This window comes from Equus przewalskii, chromosome 3 (genome assembly GCF_037783145.1).
Source record: "Equus przewalskii isolate Varuska chromosome 3, EquPr2, whole genome shotgun sequence".
In the NCBI taxonomy this organism is placed as follows: domain Eukaryota; kingdom Metazoa; phylum Chordata; class Mammalia; order Perissodactyla; family Equidae; genus Equus; species Equus przewalskii.
Genome location: NC_091833.1, coordinates 81,167,570 through 81,181,024, shown reverse-complemented (window position 1 = coordinate 81,181,024; position 13,455 = coordinate 81,167,570). Strand labels below are relative to the sequence as shown.

At 40.8% G+C, this 13,455-nt stretch overlaps 1 protein-coding gene across 2 annotated transcripts in view; it reads left to right on the top strand.

Moving 5' to 3' along the window:
* Positions 1-13,455, top strand: part of ATP10D (ATPase phospholipid transporting 10D (putative)) — a 109,973-nt gene that overhangs the window by 90,274 nt on the left and 6,244 nt on the right. The window contains exons 17-22 of one of the 2 annotated variants that reach the window (XR_011538760.1): positions 17-93; positions 1,108-1,233; positions 3,859-4,059; positions 9,107-9,187; positions 10,361-10,465; positions 11,723-11,803. Coding sequence is in view for 1 of the 2 variants with exons in the window: in XM_070615019.1 (XP_070471120.1) it covers positions 17-93; positions 1,108-1,233; positions 3,859-4,059; positions 9,107-9,187; positions 10,361-10,465 (590 nt within the window). In the remaining variant the exon portion in view is untranslated. The remainder of the gene's footprint in view (positions 1-16; positions 94-1,107; positions 1,234-3,858; positions 4,060-9,106; positions 9,188-10,360; positions 10,466-11,722; positions 11,804-13,455) is intronic. The other variant, XM_070615019.1, reaches the window with a different exon arrangement.

Sequence of the window (13,455 nt, the reverse complement as noted above, 5' to 3'; positions counted from 1 at the left end):
CTTCTGCCTCATGAAGGTGACGGTGCCAATGATGTTAGCATGATACAAGTGGCAGACATCGGGATAGGGATCTCAGGTCAAGAAGGCATGCAGGTGAGTGGATGTTGTGTACCCAAGTACCATGGACTTGCCCTGCCCATCTAAGGCAACATTCTCCGAGATAAGATCTCTGTGGTGGAGTGAGGCTGTCTGAAGTTAGCTTAGGAGTGAGAGACAGGAAGTTTATCCATTCATTGATTGATTCCTGGGTGAGGATTATGGTATTTTCCTGGGTAATTTTAAGAGTGTCACTTACTTGTTCAGTTTAAAAAAAATAGAGCTTTTCTAGATCATAAGAGTATATGTTTTTAACTCTGTAATAACTATGTAGCTTCTGGCACTGATGAAAGCTACTAAGGATTTGAATAAAAAATCTAAAGATCATGAAGAGAGAGAGAGAAGATATGAGAGAATGAGAATGAGGGAGATGGTAGTGGCCTATTTGTGTGTGTGTGTGTGTGTGTGTGTGTTGGATAGTATTTTAGGCACAAAATTCAGATAGAAGACTTCTTTTCATGTATGGAGCAAATGCTGTCAGAGGAAGCTGAGATGTGAGGCCTAGGGTTTCCAGAGAATTATAAATTAGGACATCTCCACAGAAGATGAGGCATTCAAGTACCTCTTTGCCTGACACAGTATGCAAAGTCATATAAAGTCATAAGTGCAATCCTTTTTAATATTCTCCTCATTGAGGGAAGCAAATGCACATTGTGCTGCACAGAGTTCTTTTGGAAGGAGCTGCTTTCTAGGCAAAGTGCGTTTGCTGAAATTACATCATGAGTAGTAACCAAAGAGAAATCTCGCTTCATGCGACCATATTGGAAAGCTAAGTAGTAACTACAGGCAACCTGTTAAGGCTCTGTATTCAGGAGTTTTTGCTTGTTTGGAGGTTTTCGGGGGGGGGGGGGGCGGTGTGTGTGTGTCTGTGTGTCTGTGTCTTGATCTGCATGTAAGGTTTAAGCCACATTTTTGACTAATCTGAGTCTGATGATGGCAAGGCTGCCCATACTCTGTCTGTTCTAACACGTTGGATTGCTCAGTGGCATTCTCTTCCCATTGCCTCTGCAGGCTGTGATGGCCAGTGACTTTGCCCTTTCTCAGTTTAAACATCTCAGCAAGCTCCTCCTGGTCCACGGGCACTGGTGTTATGCACGGCTTTCCAACATGATGCTCTATTTTTTCTACAAAAATGTGGTATGTAACTCCAGAGAATTTGTCCCTTCCCCCTTTTCGCCTGCCACTTTTGCTTGCGTAAGGGATGAAAAGGAAGTGCCGTACACCTAAGCAACTTTGCTTATTGATGTTTTGGGAGCAGCCAGGAGCACTCCTGCTGCCTTTCCAGAAATAATCTGAGAATGTGCTATGTTTCAGCTGCTGACAGTAAATTGCTAGGCTTGTCCATCTGCTGGCATTTTCTATTCCCTATGTATTTAAATTCAGTTAAGTCCTGTCTGGTTCATTTGAAATCGAATTTTTGACCTTCTATAAAAAGGTTATGACAGGCAGAATTATGAAATGCTTAAAGTTATCTGTCAGTAGAGAATGAAGAGGTTTGCTTCCATTTTACAGGAGATATAAAAAAAATCTGCTGTCCCCAAATTGATGTCCCCTGTGGTATATTGAAGACACAGATACAGATGAAAACCCAAATGCAAGAATTTTCTAGAAAACCTATAAAATGTGTTTGTGCTTGGGAGTTATTGGATGGTCAAGGAATTTTATTTTCATTATATGATCCCAGAAGGACAGAATATGATTAGAAGTCCTGGTTTCTCATCTTTGGCATACCATTTAAGTTTCAGTTTCCTCTTTTATAAAATCATACTGACCTCCGGCTGCTCCACTTGAGTCCCTTCTAGGTGGGGTAATTATGTAAATAGGGCATGATTTTTAGACCAAATTTATTCTTAGTCTTTAAAGTCCATATGTAGCATGTTAGTGGTAAACCTAAGTTTACATCACTCTGTCGAAATGCCATCTTTAGGAAAAAAATAACTTTAATGGGTCATTTTTAGGATACCCTAAGTGTGTAATTCAGATATGTGGCTGGCTGTCTGTCTTTCAGTCAGCAAGAGCCTCTTTTTTCTCCATAATGCAGTGAACTTTTTGGAAGCTCTCAGTGCTTTCAACTAATTAGAATTAGCACATTTAGTCAGTTTAATAGAACTTTGATACTTCATGAAAATATTTGAAATGTGTAATGTCTCTGCCCGAGTGTGTGATTCTTGAGAAAGCTGTGATTTGTAATGTGAAATTCTGAGATTTAGTGGTCAATGACTTTTAGGGAGTAGCCCCTCTCCCTAGTTGTTTTTTTTAATACTTTCTCATTTCTCTACCTTCTCTTCTCTTGCAAGGTAGCCCACTTTCCTCACACCTCCTTTTAACCCAAGATTAAACCCAAGGGTTAAGAAACACTAATATTAGAAAGAGGTGCCATGTGCTCTTGGAGAGAGGGGGAGTGTTTATAAGTAGAAGGCATATCACCCGGGAGCAAGGACCCTGTGGTCTTTCTGCTCCATAACCCTGGGATGGCCATTCATACTGATATCCTGCAGACTTAATTTCTACCTCTTGCTCACCTAGCCGGACAATGAATGCTCTAACCCTATTGAGAAAAGGGCCAGTACCAGAAGCCATTCGAGTAGCTTATCTTTCTGAGACTATGGTTCTTGGGTCTTGGACAACTTTTGAGATACTGATGAGAACTATGGATTCACTCCCCAGAACAGTGCCCCAAACCACATGTACCCCAAATTGATACATGTGCAGGAGCTGGGCATTATGCATGTCCATGGACCCTAGACTAAGAAACTCTATTCTAAGGACTGTGGTCCCTGTCCTAAGATGTTATAGTGTATCTATGATGCCAATGATAACCATATCTTATATTCATAAGGCACTCGGGTGTCAGGAGCACTTCCTAACTTGACCTTGATACTAAGCCCTGAGGTGGGATAATTCTCATTTTTCACATGAGGAAATCAAAATTCAGAGAGGTTAGGAAAATGGCCTAAAGTCAAACAATCAATAGAAAGTGTTCCCAGGCCTTGAAATAAGACTTCTTAAATCTAAGTCCAGTGTCCTTTCCTGTTCTCTGCCTTTCTTGAGGGCACAGAGCTTTTGCTATTGTGGCCTTCGTTGGAGAAGAAATACTGGAGGAAACAATGAAGGATATATGTTCCTAGTCTCTAGCATGACCAACTGTCTTCGTTTGCCTGGGACTGACCAGTTTTAGCAGTGAGAGTCCCGTGTCCAGCGAAACTCCTCAGTCCCAAGAAAACTGGGATGGTTGGTCCCCTCCTGGCACCATTCCATTTCACCACTGGAAAGTAATTGTGAACCTACAAAGTGAGAGAATGAGCATTTGTTGTGTACCTGCTATGGACTGGGCTAAATTCTCGTCATCTAAGAGCTGATATGTCTCAATTTGAATGCTGGCTCTCCCACTTATTAGCTGGGTAACTTTGGGCAAGTCCTTTAGCCTCTCTGTGCCTCACTTTGCTCATCTGTAAATGAGAAGAATAATTCCCAAGTTGTTATGAACATTAAATGAATTATTTGTAAAGCTCTTAGAACAGTGCCACCACCACACAGTAAGTGGGGGGGGAGGTGTGTGTGTATGCATATGTGTGCGATTTAATTTAGTAAAACATTTACCAAAAAAGCTGTGAGGTAAGCTGTGCCCTTCCATTCTGTAAGTGAGGAAGCTGCTCTGAGACAGAGGCTGAGCTCACACAGCTCAAATGGCAGTGTATGGCCTGTGCGGGCATAGCACGCGTTGCTGTTTCTAAGATGCCAATGTTCCTCTTTGTGTCCTAGGCCTATGTGAACCTCCTTTTCTGGTACCAGTTCTTTTGTGGGTTTTCAGGAACATCCATGACTGACTATTGGGTTTTGATCTTCTTCAACCTCCTTTTCACGTCTGCTCCTCCCGTCATTTATGGGGTTTTGGAAAAAGATGTGTCTGCAGAGACCCTCATGCAACTGCCTGAACTTTACAAGAGTGGTCAGAAATCAGAGGTAGGTGCTAAAGCAAGAGTACTTAGGCCAGTACACCTCTGTGGTCAAAGCCAGCACATTTTCCAATCAGCCAGCTCAAATATTGTGGTACCTTAGGAACTATTTAAAACTGTTTGAATTGTCTGTTTGTTTCAAACGATCTCTACTAACACAGCAGATATTAAGTTACTTGCCTCTGAGATGAGCGTGGGTAAAATTTTGAAAGGAGTTGGGTGCTTATAAGAAGAAATCCAGTGTTTAGACTTTGCAACTAATAATATCTAGCATTTACCAAACCCCACTGTGCCATCTATTTTGTGACCTACTAACCATTCCCTGTCTCATTTATCTTCACAGAAACACTGAGACAGAACCTAGTATCATTCTCATTCTAAGGTGAAAAATCTGAAAATCAAAGGGGTTAAGTAATTTTTCCAAAAATCTCACAGCTAAAAATGGCAGAGCCAGAATGTGAACCCTTCTCAGTCTGATTCCAAAACAAAAGTTAAATTCTTTAGGTCCTATTGTCAATCAGAACAGTGGAATGATCTTAATGGCTCCCTCTCCCTAAAACCGTGCCCCACCTCCACTTAATCAATCTTATTCCAACAGGCTACTTCTGATACATCGCTTATATCGATCACCCCCTTTCCATCCTTCTGTCATTACTCTCATTGTCTCTTACCTGCAGTATTGCAGTAGCTGATTAATTGGGCTAGCTGTCTCAAAACTCTTTTCTTTCTAATTCATCTTCCACAAAATTAATAATAACCAACATTAAAATAGCTCTTATGAACATGTATGTAATGCCTCCTGTATGCCAGGCGCTGTTCTGAGCATCCCTAAATCTAATCCTCAAAATGACCCTGCAAGATAGGTGCTACATCATTCACACTTTGTGGATGAGGAAAGCCAGGCACAGGGAGATACATGATGTGCCCGTGTCACAGAGCTCGTGGGAGGAGCAGTTGAACCGAGCCCATGCTGCCTCCCATTAAGCTCTGCCCCAGAAAGAATAGTGATGCTATCTTTAACCCTTGGGCCCCCCAGCCCTTGGTATTTAATGGCCAGAGATTCAGAGTGCTCTGATAAGCTCATTGTCCGGATCACAGGGACTGAGTTGGACCAGGAGCCTATGACACCTATAAGTGGACAAAGTTGAAGAGTCAGATATGCTAGTCTTGAGAAGAGGGCTGTCTTAGTCAGGACTCTTTCAATTGCAAGTGACAGAAAACAGGCTGAAATTGGCTTAATGAAAAAGAGAAAATTATTTCACATAGCTGCCAAATCCGAGAGTAGTGGTGACAGAACACTGTTATTCTTAAAGCAACTGTAAATGTCCTGGTTATGACTCACTTCCTAGTTTGAGTCACAGGCCTTTCTCTGTGTTTATCACTGTGGCTAGAAAGATCGTTTTCTCCCTGACCAGCCCTAGGACATATGTCATTCCTGAGGACAGAGCTGAACCACACAGAGAGGATTGGGAAGAAGGGTTTCCTACAGGACTGCACAGACAAAAATGAGGCTCACCATAAGAAATCTGTGTTTTTGGCTTCACTGGCTATTCTAAAGTCACTGACCCGGATTGACGCATATTAGAAAGAATGCGTTATGTTAGCCTGAGTTTAAATTCTGGTTCTGTGGTGTGTGACCTTGATAAGTTATTTAACTTGCCTGTACTTCAGTTTCTTTAAATTTTGGAGATGTTGTGACATTTTGGTAAGATAATACATGTAAAAGTTCCAGCCATCAGGGGCTGGCCCAGTGGCGCAGTGGTTACGTTCACACATTCTGCTTCTCGGTGGCCCGGGGTTCGCCGGTTCGCATCCCGGGTACGGACATGGTGCCACTTGGCAAAAGCCATGCTGTGGTAGGCGTCCCACGTATAAAGGAAGATGGGCATGGATGTTAGCTCAGAGCCAGTCTTCCTCAGCAAAAAGAGGAGGATTGGTAGTAGTTAGCTCAGGGCTAATCTTCCTCAAGAAAAAAGAGGAAAAAAAAAGTTCCAGCTATATTAAGCTCTCAATATTGTTATTTTTACCTGTCCCCTACCCCCAACTCTGAATAACCGTAAATTTGAGTAAGTCCTGCATTTAAAATGCTATGTTTCTTTTCATCAGTCTAACTTTATTCTGACTTGAACTGCCTTTCCAGACTGGAGACTAGTTGAATGTCCTTAGGCTACCTGGGGCAGCCAACAGAGAGATGTCGTATTCTGCTTTTAGGGAAGAAGAAATCCTTCAAATCCTTTAATATCATCCAGTCCATTCAGATCGAGGAATTACATAGGGTTTTCCTAATGGAGTCCAATCTAACTGAAAGTTCAAGGCCAGGATGCAGGAATGTATGGTTGATATTAATGAGGGTTGTCCTGCACCCCAGGCCTACGTTAAATTTCAGGTTCACTGGGGAAAGAGTGGTGAGGGGGACCATCAAAGTTTTTTATAGCTAGTATTTTAAAAGCCCATTTGTACAGACTGAACATTATAATCAGTCCTTACTCTTGGAAGAGTTGAGGTCATTGTTTCCTGTTGTGAAACCCTGCTAGCAGTCCTTTGCACACGTTGTTCTATTGAGCTGGCCAGTTTTATAATGCACGGTAATAGCAGGCAGATTCCCAGCATGTGGCTATTGATAAAAGGTAACTGATTTCATTGACTTTACCTTCGAGAAGAGTTGTCCTTTCTTTGAACTTGGCCTCCAAACAAATTCTGTTTTATGCTTTGGCCATTTCCTGTCTTCCGTGTCATAAAATATATTCTCCAGGGTTATAGAATCTCTCTCCTTGAAAGGAGATGGGTCTGGAAGGCTGCAGTCAGAGGCTTCCCTTCCAAGAGACAATCATCTATTACCCATCTCTCATCACCCACACAGTATTTTCTGGCTTTGACTCCATGTCCAGATTTTCCCTTTCGATTTCCAGATCCCATGCGTTAATACCTCCAGCTTCTCATTTATCTTGTCCTTTGTCCCTTCTCTACTTCCCTTGCTCACGTGACTGTGGAGAAATTGTACTTTTTACCTTTTTGCTCCAGGTCTTCTGAGCAACCTCTATTCCCCCAGAAGCGTAAAGTTGTATTTTAACTTATCCCCAAATTGCTCTTTCTTGTCTAGTGGCATTTTGGTTGTCCCTTTACTGTCACATTCTCTTCCCCCATTTGAATGTGCTTCTCCTTAGATTTTATGTACACTTGGATGAAGAAAGGCGGTAGAATATTCCATCATTTCCACTGAGGAAATAGTAAAAGGAGATATAGGGAAAAGTAGACTAGAAATAAGGACTCTTCGTTGCTTTGATTTTCCAGAGGACAAAGAGATAAAAAAAAGGATAGATGTAAAAATTCCAAGTGTAGTCTTTTGAAGAATGGAAGAATGTATATGAAGAATTTGTATATTTATAAAGCTTTGTTCTTTTGGAGAGAACTAGACATTTTCAAGGAAATTTCAGTCTCTTTTTGCATTTGGAAGGAAATAAGACTAAGAACACGTTAAGAAAAGAGAAGAATAGCTCAGGGATATGATATGTTGCCATTTTTGTCCATGGCTGACATCACTAATAAACTGTAGCACTCCAACCTTCCTTCTGGGTCTGAATGCAGCCTCAGAATCCTCCTGAACACAAATTACCATTCAATCAGAGTTGACTCTTATTTGAAAACCTGTTTTCAATCACTTGAGTAGTATCTCTACTTGATCTTTCTCTTTCTGCAAATTTTTAGCAGGAAGCAGTTTAGCACATGAAAAGCTATATAAGAATAGTTTATTAGTCCAACAACTGTTTGTTGAGTACCTGCTATGTACCAGGCACTGTTTTAATCATTTGAATAAAAGAATCAAAGTCCTACACTATGAAACTTGCATCCTCTTGAGAGAAGCAGAAAATCATTAGATAAACAAAGAAGATTATTTCTGATCATAAGAGACTTCTAAAAGATGCCACGGTAGTAAGTGATCCGGTGGACATAGTTTTTATTCTGGCCTGGGGGCGCCTCTATGAGGAAGTGATATTTGAGCCAGGATATAAATAATGAGCAACTGGCCATGTGAGAAGTCCAGCGCAAAGAATTCCTGGCAGAGAGAATAGTGCAAATAAAGCCCTGAGGAAAGGAAGGATTTGGCATGTTTGAGGAATAGAACAAAGGTCCCTGTGGCAGGAGCATAGTGAACGAGGGTAAGAATGGTGATCCTGGAGAGCAGGGGCTCCAGTGGGCAGACATGCAGGACCTTATAGGCGTGGGAAGGAACTTAGGAGGTATTGGAAATGCAATGGGAAGTCATTGGAGGTGGTCAGTTTGATTAATTTGGAAGATGGCATGATCTGACTTACAGTCTTTTAAAAACCATCTGGCTAGGGGCCAGCCCCATGGCATAGTGGTTGAGTTCATCGCATTCTGCTTCGGCAGCTCGGGTTCACAGATTTGGATCCCGAGCACAGACCTACACCACTCGTCAGCTGTGCTGTGGCAGCAACCCACATACAAAATAGAGGAAGATTGGCACAGATGTTAGCTCAGGGCTAATCTTCCTCAAGCAAAAAGAGGAAGATTGGCCACGGATGTTAGCTCATGGCAAATCTTCCTCAGCAAAACAAAAACAAAAAAACCCTCTGGCTCCTATGGGAAGATTGGATTAGAGGTAGGAGAGGAAGCAAAAAGGCCAGTTAGGTGGCTATCCAGTCATTCACAGAGAGAGTTGATGGTGAATTGGAATGAAGGGAGCAGTGGAGATAGAGAGAAGTGGATGGGTGTGGAGAAGTTTTTGAAACAAAAATGGAAAGGTAGTACTACTGCCCCTATGTCAGGTAGATTTAAGATCGATCAGTGATTAAAGCAACACAAGCTGAAGAAAAGTTCCTTCAGGATTTTTTTTCACCTGTGAATGCATCTCATTCAACTCTCACCCCTCATTCTTCCACTATGATTTACAAATCCTGCCTGTTTTGTGAGTGAGAGAATGAAGGGATAGGGTTTTCTCTTAGGGAAGCAAAAATAAGTACTGGCTTGTGTTGTTCCTTGACTTTACTTTGACCCTTATAAATCTGCCTCCCCAATATCTGTTTGATTTTCAGGCATACTTACCCCTCACCTTCTGGATCACCTTGTTGGATGCCTTTTATCAAAGCCTGGTCTGCTTCTTTGTGCCTTACTATGTGAGTCCTTTCACTCAAAGTATTTGTTATTAATGAGTCAATGATGCTTCTTCGTACTTTGTCGCCTGTATCAGCATATAGAATGGGTATATTAGAGTAGATTGCTCATATAACCTAGTTGATTATTTAGCTGCCTAAATTATAAACACTCCCCCAAATATGTTAGGTCATGGAATAAATTTGGAGAGAAGTGTCTCGTTGACTCCTCTTGAGTCTCTTTTTAGTCTTGTACTGCTTGATAATTTTCATCAATGACTTGAATAAAATTGAAAGTCCAGCCATATAATTAGATGAATCAAAATCAGAGAGGCAAAGTCAGAATACGAAGGTTATTATTAATGAGTGCTGGGCTAATTCTACCAGGATGACAGCTCTTATAAGTAGTCTCCCCAAAATTAAAAACCCTGTTTTACAGGTAAAGAATAGAGGAAAAGCGACTAAGCAAAGAATGTCTCAAAATTAATTTAAAAATTGAAGCCAACACCAAGCACAGAGCAGCATGATCTAGCTACCCATCCACACATACCCTCCCCTGGAAGAAAACACTAGCTTGATCTGAGTGTTAATAAAAGTATAGTATTAAAAATGAAAACAGTGATAGTCTCTAAGTTAACCATTTTCTTCTTTATTCAAATAAAATGGCTAGAATTAGCCCAGCTAGGATTTCTGGGTATACTGCATTTCAAGAGGAATATAGGTAAGGCAATGTGAAGTGTATTCAGAAGAGAATGACTAGAATTGTGAAAGATCAGAAAATTGTGTCATTTGAGCTACTTGAAGGCATACACATAGGACAGAGGAGGGCATGTTTACTTCGCAGAGATACAGACTCAGGATAGCCTGAGGTTTGCAGCTCTGTTAAGGGGAACGTATTTTATATTTCCCTATAACTTAAAGAGCCAGAAGTATGAGTTAAAGGTTCCAGGAAGATAAATTATGATTCAGAATAAAGAGGAATTCCAACTGATAAGTTCGAAGATTAGATGGCCTGTTGGGAGAGAGAGTCAGCCTCTCTTTTCTGGAAATGTTCAAGTTTATCCTAAATGACCAGTTATTGTGAACATTGTAGAAGGAACTCAGTCCTCATTTGCGCTACAGAATAAAGTGATGTTACTCCTACCATTGAGTATGCACAGGTCTCCAAAGTCACCTACTGTTGTCCTCTCTTTGTAGACCTACAAGGGCTCAGACATTGACATCTTTACATTTGGAAACCCCCTGAACACAGCTGCTCTGTTCATCATTCTCCTCCATCTGGTGATTGAAAGCAAGAGTCTGGTGAGTGGTTTTCCTGCCTCTGAAGTAGCCTGAAACTATGCTTGGGGAAATGTGTTCTATTGGCAGTAACCCTGCTAAGCCCTTCATGCCTAGAAGACAAGTGGAAATGAGAAGAGTAATGACTCCATGTAAGGAGGGTGGTTCATGGCTACTGATTGTTGAGTGCCATTATGTTGAGGTTGATTTGCAGTCAGGAAAAGTGGAAAATACCTGCCTGGTCACCTTGGTGGTATCTATGGTGAATGGCTCATGGAGGTATGAGTCAGGCTGGAAAAACAATTACTATCCTATGACCAGCATTCTTCAAGACCAAGCTGATGCCTTTCAACTAAAATAAAAAAAGATGTTATGCCATAATCTTGGTACACCGACTTTAGTAAGTGATGGTTTTGTGCCTTTCTTATAATACAAAAACTATCTTTTTCTCTCTCCAGAATGTCTACCATTCATTTAAATCTAGGTGTTTTTAACTTAGTTGCTGACTTGATAAAGCTGTCTTTTCATCAAAATGATTGCAAGGTATCTCTCTGCATCAAAGCTAATGTGTAGGGTTCAGATAATGAGAGCGTTATTGTCAACCTCCCTTTGCAGATGCAGAACATCCCACCCATCTCTGGAGAATAAACTACCACTGTGATTATTTATGCTGCTCACTCATTTCCATTGTCATTGTCTCTGCTGTAGTCTAAGCCACTGTCCTCTCTTCCTGGACAATTGCTGCAGCCTCCTGAGTCTTCCTACCTCTACTCTTGACTCTTCCAGCCTTTCTCCATATAACAACCAGAATCATCGTTTTGAAACAAAAATCATATCTTTTTGCTCTCCTTTGGGTAAAATTCTTCAGGGGTTTCCTATTGTACTTGGAATAATATCTAAAAGACCTAAGATAACGCGAAGACCTCATGCAATGATGCCCCCACTTCTCTCTGCAATCTCATCTCCACTTATTCATGGGCTGGAGCCACACTGTCCCTCTTTCAGTTTCTCAGATGCATTGACATGGTTACCACCTCAGGGCCTTAGCATTTGCCACATCTTTGGATGGGAGTATTCCTATTTCCCTCTTGGATCCCTGCACTTTACCAAGTTCAAATGTTATTTTAGGCCTCAGCACAAATGCTACTTCCTCTAAGAGCCTCTCCCTCACTATCCATTTTCTCATACCATCTTCTTGTTTTTATTCATGGCTCTAGTAATAATTTATAATTATTAATTTAATTTTGTGATTATCTGATTCATGTTTATCTTCCTCATTAGGCTATAACCTCTTTGAGGGCAAGATGCATGTTTCCTTTGTTCCCCACTGTATGCCAGTATCTAGGACAAGACTAGCACACAGTAGGTGTTCAAAAAACATTTGAATGGATAAATGAATGATTAAATGACTAACCAGTTTTGAGGTATATTTACTATCCTGGAAGCAAATGCATTTCAAACAGGAAATAGCTGAATGGCGTTATAGTTTACAATACATTATATGAGATTATATTATAAGATTATTTATAATAATTTCTAAAGAATAATTTATAATAATCCTGAGTATTTTTGGCATCATTCACTTTGCATATAACCTGCTACAACCAATCCTTACAAGCCTAAAGTATAGTAAAAGGTTAATATCCTGAAAATACCAGTTGGGTAAAATAAAGGGAATTCTAGAACTAAATCTATCTATTTTAATATCTATTTAATTTTCAGCAATTGTGGAGGTACCTGTGATTACTGCCTAAGCAAATGTCATGAGTTCTGACATTTATTAGTGTTCTGAAGGATCTAATGCATAAAGTGTGCCAGGTTGAGTTCACTGGTTATAAGCAACAGCAATCTGTTCTGGCTAACCTGAACCTAATAAATAGAAAAGTAATTAAAAATATCTTGGAGAACCACGGGAAAACAAAACAAAACAAAACCATCCCTAGGAACCAGAGTGGCTCTGGAGATCCAGGGAACAGACACTAATGAACAGGCTTGTCAGGATGGTACTCTGCTCTGCATTGGCTCCAGTCGTTTTCTTCTCTTGCCTCATTGTGCTCCAAGTTTAGTACCTGGTGACAGAATTCTATTTCCTGAGCGCCAGCCATAGGTTTTGGCTAGAGGAGGAATATTTTGCCAAGACTATGCATAATGCTGAGTGTCCTCACCAAGAAGAAGGGGAGTGAAAGCTAAGTGCCAGGAAAAACAGTGACTGTATAAAGGACGCATCATTAAAGAATTGTTTCTCATGCGTGGGGAGGCTAGAGTTTATGGCCTCTGAAGGTCCCTTGTTCAATAGGTCAGCCATTCTGAGTACGTGAATCAGTTTCCCTTCATGCTCTTGCTCACCATCTCATTGCCATCTCCCACCTCCCTGTCGGGTTTGACCCAGTGTCCCTCAACTTTAACTTCCTTTATCAATTCATTTAAATGTGTCCACTCCATCAAGTCACTATCTCACTTGCCAAAAGCACATTTTAAGAGAAAAAAATTAGGGTAGTAGGGCTCAATAGAAAGGAAGGACATTGGAGAAAGAAAGGAAAAAACAAAGAAATCATTGTTTTAGAGACATGATGATATTAAAGATTTAGCCAACATTTTCTGAGCAGTTTGTACATTTTCCAAAAAAAGAGCAGTATTTGTGACTTTTGTGAAGATGTCTATCATGGGGAAATACTTTGCAAGCTTAAAAGGAAAAAGGAGAAAATTGGATCTTGTTTGAAAAGTATAGCCCTAAATAATAAAAAAGACTAATAAAGGCAGTGCTTCCCCCAAAGCGTCACAGATACCACCATGGTGTACACTGTGATTTTAGATGGCACCGTGCACTGCCCTAGAGAACACTGGATGCTGCAGAATGTGAAGGTGATTCTCTTTTCACACTTTGGAGTATGTCAAAGAGGAAGTCTGCTTGGGGCATTTTTTTTTTTTTAAGATTTTATTTTTCCTTTTTCTCCCCAAAGCCCCCCGGTACATAGTTAAATATTTTTAGTTGTGGGTCCTTCTAGTTGTGGCAT